Source organism: Stegastes partitus, unplaced genomic scaffold, assembly GCF_000690725.1.
Source record: "Stegastes partitus isolate 25-593 unplaced genomic scaffold, Stegastes_partitus-1.0.2 Scaffold241, whole genome shotgun sequence".
NCBI classification, from domain to species: Eukaryota; Metazoa; Chordata; class Actinopteri; family Pomacentridae; genus Stegastes; species Stegastes partitus.
The window spans coordinates 21,578-27,041 of NW_007577972.1; the positions used below are offsets into that span (position 1 = coordinate 21,578).

Below are 5,464 nucleotides of genomic sequence, written 5' to 3' on the forward strand. Positions count from 1 at the left end.
TCCAAATTTAACAGATTATCTGCTGCTTCGGGTGAAAAGACTTTTAAGTCTCCAAGCCACCACTCTGTCCCACATCAGGTTTTCACATTCATATTCTCAACCAGCATTTTCATCATTGTTTATATTTTGTATTTTATGTTTGTTGTTGTTATTTGTTTGTTTGTTTAGTTAGTAATAAATGCTGTGTGTGTGTATACAGTTGTTTCCTGTGTTTTCTATGGCTTACATCCAGTCACTTTACGTATGTGATCTTTAGTTACCTAAGCTCTAAGTTAATTCCCTTAACTTTGTAAAACACTCTTGACTGAGCACCAAGAGTAACAATTTATTAGAATTATTCTGCTGACTCTGAAATTATGGCGCTGGATGAATAATTCAAAGGTTGGTATTAATAATTTTGATTCACGCAATCATTTGCTTTAGTGTGAAAATAAGTACATCTTATTTTCCAACACTAAAACCCTACACTTTGTAGTATAGGCCTCTGGTTTATAACCCCACTGGAGTGACAGCCTGAGAGTGATGCTGCAAAGGCTCCCAGCTGTTGTCCTCCTCTAGGGCTCCTCCCACTACTCCTCCCCCCAGGTATCCTCAAGATTCCTAACTGGTACTAAAAGTATAGCAATCACCACACTTATGTTGGAATTTCTGCACTCTTTTTTTTGTTTTTAATATTCGTTTATAAAGCCATACACGGGTTGGCACAACCTCTCTGTCTCTACTTTACCTCCAGGCCTCTTAGATTGTAATAGTTGCTTTTTAACTGTTCCACAGTAGGGGCTGGTGGATACGGGGACCCTGAGTCTTTGCAGTAGCAGCTCCCAAACTTTGGAATAACTTTTCTACTGGAATAAAATGTTCCTCCTACATTAATATCAAGAAAAATTCCAAATGTTCTGGGTTCAATGGTTTTTGGTTGCTCTTTGTTGTCACAACGGAGACTTGGACCCGTGTGCGGACACCACAGCAAGCAGAGACCAATAAGGTTGTTAAGGATCATTTAATAACAGAAACAAACCAAATCAGAATAGGGACACTAAGCTCCAGGGAGACCTTCACAGGGCGTAACCCAACCTCATTCAAAAAACAGGCAAAACTAGAAAAACTAAAAGGTAAACTCTATAGAAACAGAGGGAAAACCTATGGAAAACTAATATCAGACCACAAACCTAAGGTAACAAATTGGGGATACTCACAAAACTAAACGAAAACTAAACTACTGGAAACTAAACCATGGGTCGGGGATTGGGGAGACAAACCAGAACAGACGAAGGCCGGCTACAAACTGCGATTTTACCAATCTTATAAGTTCACAGCTAGCTACACTGTATGGCATGAACTTTGGGCACAACATGAAGTTTGCTGTGTGCAGATTGCACTATGCTATGTGTTGACTGCATGATGAAAATGCAAGCTGAATCGCAGCCTATGTACATAATAACAATGTACATAAGTTGCCGTGAATGCACAAGAATAAAATGTCATAAGCGTGTGCCATCCATCCACGAAAAATAAACTATAGCGAAGCATGAACGGAGCCCTCACCATTGTGGCATTTATGTGTTTGGAAAGAAATCCCAAAAAAAGGAAGAGGAGGAGAATATGGATGCAGTCGTGGCTCGGAAAGAGAGGCCAATTTTGCAAAGGGACCTAGTGTTGCGCTGATCAATACATTATTTCACACTGCATTTCTATTGGTTAGTTAGTTGACTTAGGTCCAGCAGCAGTCACACTGTGAGATGATCAGCCCAAATTTCTGACACTGTCAGAATTTATCGCAGGTTGTCTTTGGCCCCAAGACCAAGACAACAGCTGTCTTTGAACCTGTCTCGCAGTGTGACGTAGGACCACTGATTTAGAGCCAAGACCAAAGATATCGCCACGATTCTCTCATGATTGCTATCTCTCGTCAGGGACACCCGAAAATTGCTGAAAATGGCTGAAGGCTGGGAATCGCCGGAGTGGAGTCGGCGGCGGGCACAAACAGACTGTGGGCGGGATTGGGATGGTGAATCGTGTTGCTGGGATGCGGCTAGCAGGAAAAGGGTGTGCCTCCGGGTCTGCAGACACATGCTATTGGGAGAGAGGCCAGCAGCTGCGAGGTCCAATGGACTTGGGTTGAGCCGGAGGATCCAAGATGGCATGCGTACTGCCGATGCGTGGCAGTCAGGCGGTAGTGGCTTGGAGTGGACAGGCAGGCAGGAGACAGGTCGGAGACCAACTGAACACTACAAGTAGAGCAAAACAGAATTACAATTTGTAACAAGGCAACAGCTAGGATACAAGTTTGGCCTGACAGACTGACTGTGGAATCAAAGTCGACAATCTGGTGGAGAGTCGGGGGCTGTGCTGGATTTTATGGAGTGAAGTGATCGGACACATCTTCAATTCCTGCAATAATTAAGAGTGTTGCCTGGAGAGGGGCAAAGAGAGAGACAGCGAGAGAGAGAAATAAAGAGATGGAGATGAAGAGAAAGAAAGAAAGAGCAAATGCAGTGCCTGGGGCGGGGTCCCAGCATTACTGGTCTTAATTTTTCAGTTTTTCGTATGTATTTTATTTTAAAAATTGATCAGTTTGACAAGTTACCTTCCTGTTTGACTTTGTTTTTCTTTAGTGTTTTATTTCGCAAATTAGATGTTATTTTAAATCCTTTTTTCTGTCTTGTTATTTTGGTCTGGGCTACTGTTTAAAAGGTTATGAGTTTGAGTACTATCCAGCTTTTAATTTGGCTGAAAATAATGAATTATCTGCTATTTTTGCCTTTGTGGGATCGAACCACAGATGCTATGTGGTGATTTTCTCTTTCTCTAATTTCAAACGGCACCACAAGAGCAAACATTTACAGTAATGTTCTCAGTATACAGGAGCAGAGCCAAGATGTGGCTGTTAGAGAACCACACACATTCTCATAGAGCTACAGTTACATTCACTTGCTACTATTTTCCTTGCAGAACGTTTTGCAGAACTATTTCTGTACAGTTGTTGTTTCCATACAGATGTATTTAAGCAGCATAGCCACCCCTCTTTAAGTACATACGACAAAGAAGTTCTGTACAAACAGACTCCTAGAATTGGAGTCTGTTTGTACATGTTTTATTAGGAAAAGTTTGTATGATTCGGGTATAGCTGAGTATTTTGTTGTGTTGTACACAGGACTACTGCTTTAAAAAGTCTGGAAACAAGCAGCACAGCTTCTGAACAATGGCAGACTGACCCACTCTTCCATCTCATCAGTATGACATTTCCTCTAGGTGAGTTTCCTGAGCCAACAAGGACATTTTTAATGTAAGTGTTATATGTTATAAGTATTGTTGTCTTGTTGTTGGAAAGATTGTGTCCCTCTGGTTGGATGGTTGGATATGAAAGAGTATGTTTAAGCCCCCAGAGCTTCTGCAAAGAAGCCAAAGAACAGAAATATACAGAATTACTTACTGAAACTTTTGAAGTGGTCTTCTATACAATCTGATATAATAGCTACAGACGGGTTAAATTAACGGAAGACCAAACATAAAGAGACTTAGTGAGGTGTTTTGCCATCAAGTGGCGTCACAGCAGCTTTCGTGCACCTCGGCATTGATGCCACAAGCCTCTTGAGATCTTCTAAAGGGTTGAACACATTCTTCCCCAAGATAATTACTACTTCTGGTGTTTTTATGATGGTGGGGAAAAATGCTGTCTAACATGTTAGTCTAAAATCTGACGTTGGGTTGAGATCCTGTGACTGTGAAGCCAATAGCATATAGTTCACATCTTTTTCATCACATTATTCAGTGGCCCCTCATGCTCTATGAATGGAGGCACTGTCATCCTGGTAGAGGCCACTCCCATCAGGATAGAACTGTTTCATCAAGGGATGAAGGTAATCTCTATGCCTGTTCTCTCTAAGTGAACCCAGTTCATGACAGCATGCCCCCACAGTATACAGGGTTGAAAGTTCAGGTTTTTCCTGTCTCACCTGTCTGTAGCTCAGAGCGAATCTCAAAGCCACTCTCAGATATTCAAAGTTGATCAGTGACAATCTACAGGAGAGGGTTAAATGTAACTTTAGCCAATCTTCCTGCAATCTGCAACACAATACTGATTTGATCTGTAAAACTCTGTTTACTTTCTTTTCATGTTTTCTTTGAGACAATAGAGTTAAAAATGAGACCAGCATTTACTGGAAAATCTATGACAAGGAAGTACATGACTGAGTTTGGTATGTGGCACGCCAGTATAAAACTGCCAGAGCAAGAGGTTTATCCACATACCATCTGACAACATGAAGGTTCTGCTTCTTATGCTCCTGCTCCTGCTGTGTAGCACTCAAGGTAGGAGAATGCTACTTTATATTATTTTTTCTTTGCCTTGGTTTTAAAACAAAAGTCAAAATGAGTTAAAAACATATTTATGTTTATAGCAATCTTTTACCCTGAAGGCGATATTTGATTTGAGCTATTTCCTTGATGTGGGTGGGAATAATGTTGGGGTACATGAAAACTCTGACTCAGTTTGGATGGATTTTGTCTTCTTATAAGTGCTTACACTCAAATGTTACACCTGTGATGGTGACCTGGACTGTAAGACAGAGACAGACTGCCCGTCATCATCCCAGTACTGCAAAACCATTGTGCATGGTAGGACCTGTTCTGCTGCATTCATGTTGTTTGCTCTTATAACTATAATTTCATCTGTGTGTTCATGTGTTGGAAAAGTCATAATATTACAGTAACACAAGAATGATTCAGTCATTGCACATTGTTGCATTTGTTGTGTTTTTTTCAACAGGGGATGAATTTTCTCGAACTTGTGAGAACTCATGTGTTGATGACGATTTCACAATCTGCTGCGATGAGGACCTGTGCTAAAACTGAGGCACCTCTCTGCTTTTTCTTTCACTTTCTGATCAGTTATTACTGAATGAATACAATGAATTAGATCAGTCTGAACATACTGCAAGGTGATTTGTCAGTTCTTTATAATTTACTGCAACAATTTTCTCTTTGATTTTGTTTTCACTGAAATATGCTAGTTTTGCCTGAAAATTTTTCATCACCCATCTTAAACTGTACAGCTCACTAGTAGTCACAGTCATTTTATTTTTTTTATTTTTTTTGTTCTTTTAGTAAATGTGTGCTGGAAGCAGGGCAACCACACACACACACACACACACACACACACACACACACACACACACACACACACACACACACACANGTTTCACTTTGAGACATGCTTTTGGCTATTTTTTCCTTTCTTAGAAAAGCAAAGTCTATGCTTTAATAGTATGAGGCTTTTGATAAAGCCATCTTAAACAAATGTATCCATGCAAATAAGGTATTTCCAAAGAAGTTTAGGAGGAGAGATGGTATCGGTATTGGCAGATACTCAAAGTTGAAGTATTGGTATCGGTATCGGAAATCAAAGAGAGGTATCAGTCCATCCCTATTATGTATAAATGTAAATATTGTTGTATTAAAGCTT

At 40.3% G+C, this 5,464-nt stretch overlaps 1 protein-coding gene across 1 annotated transcript; it reads left to right on the top strand.

Moving 5' to 3' along the window:
• Nucleotides 1-4,201: 4,201 nt before the first annotated feature.
• On the top strand, nucleotides 4,202-5,168 carry LOC103357213 (lymphocyte antigen 6D). Its single transcript, XM_008281653.1, has 3 exons — nucleotides 4,202-4,311; nucleotides 4,519-4,617; nucleotides 4,769-5,168. The coding sequence occupies exons 1-3, from the start codon at nucleotides 4,263-4,265 to the stop codon at nucleotides 4,846-4,848; spliced, it is 228 nt and encodes a 75-aa protein (XP_008279875.1). The 5' UTR covers nucleotides 4,202-4,262; the 3' UTR covers nucleotides 4,849-5,168.
• Nucleotides 5,169-5,464: the final 296 nt, after the last annotated feature.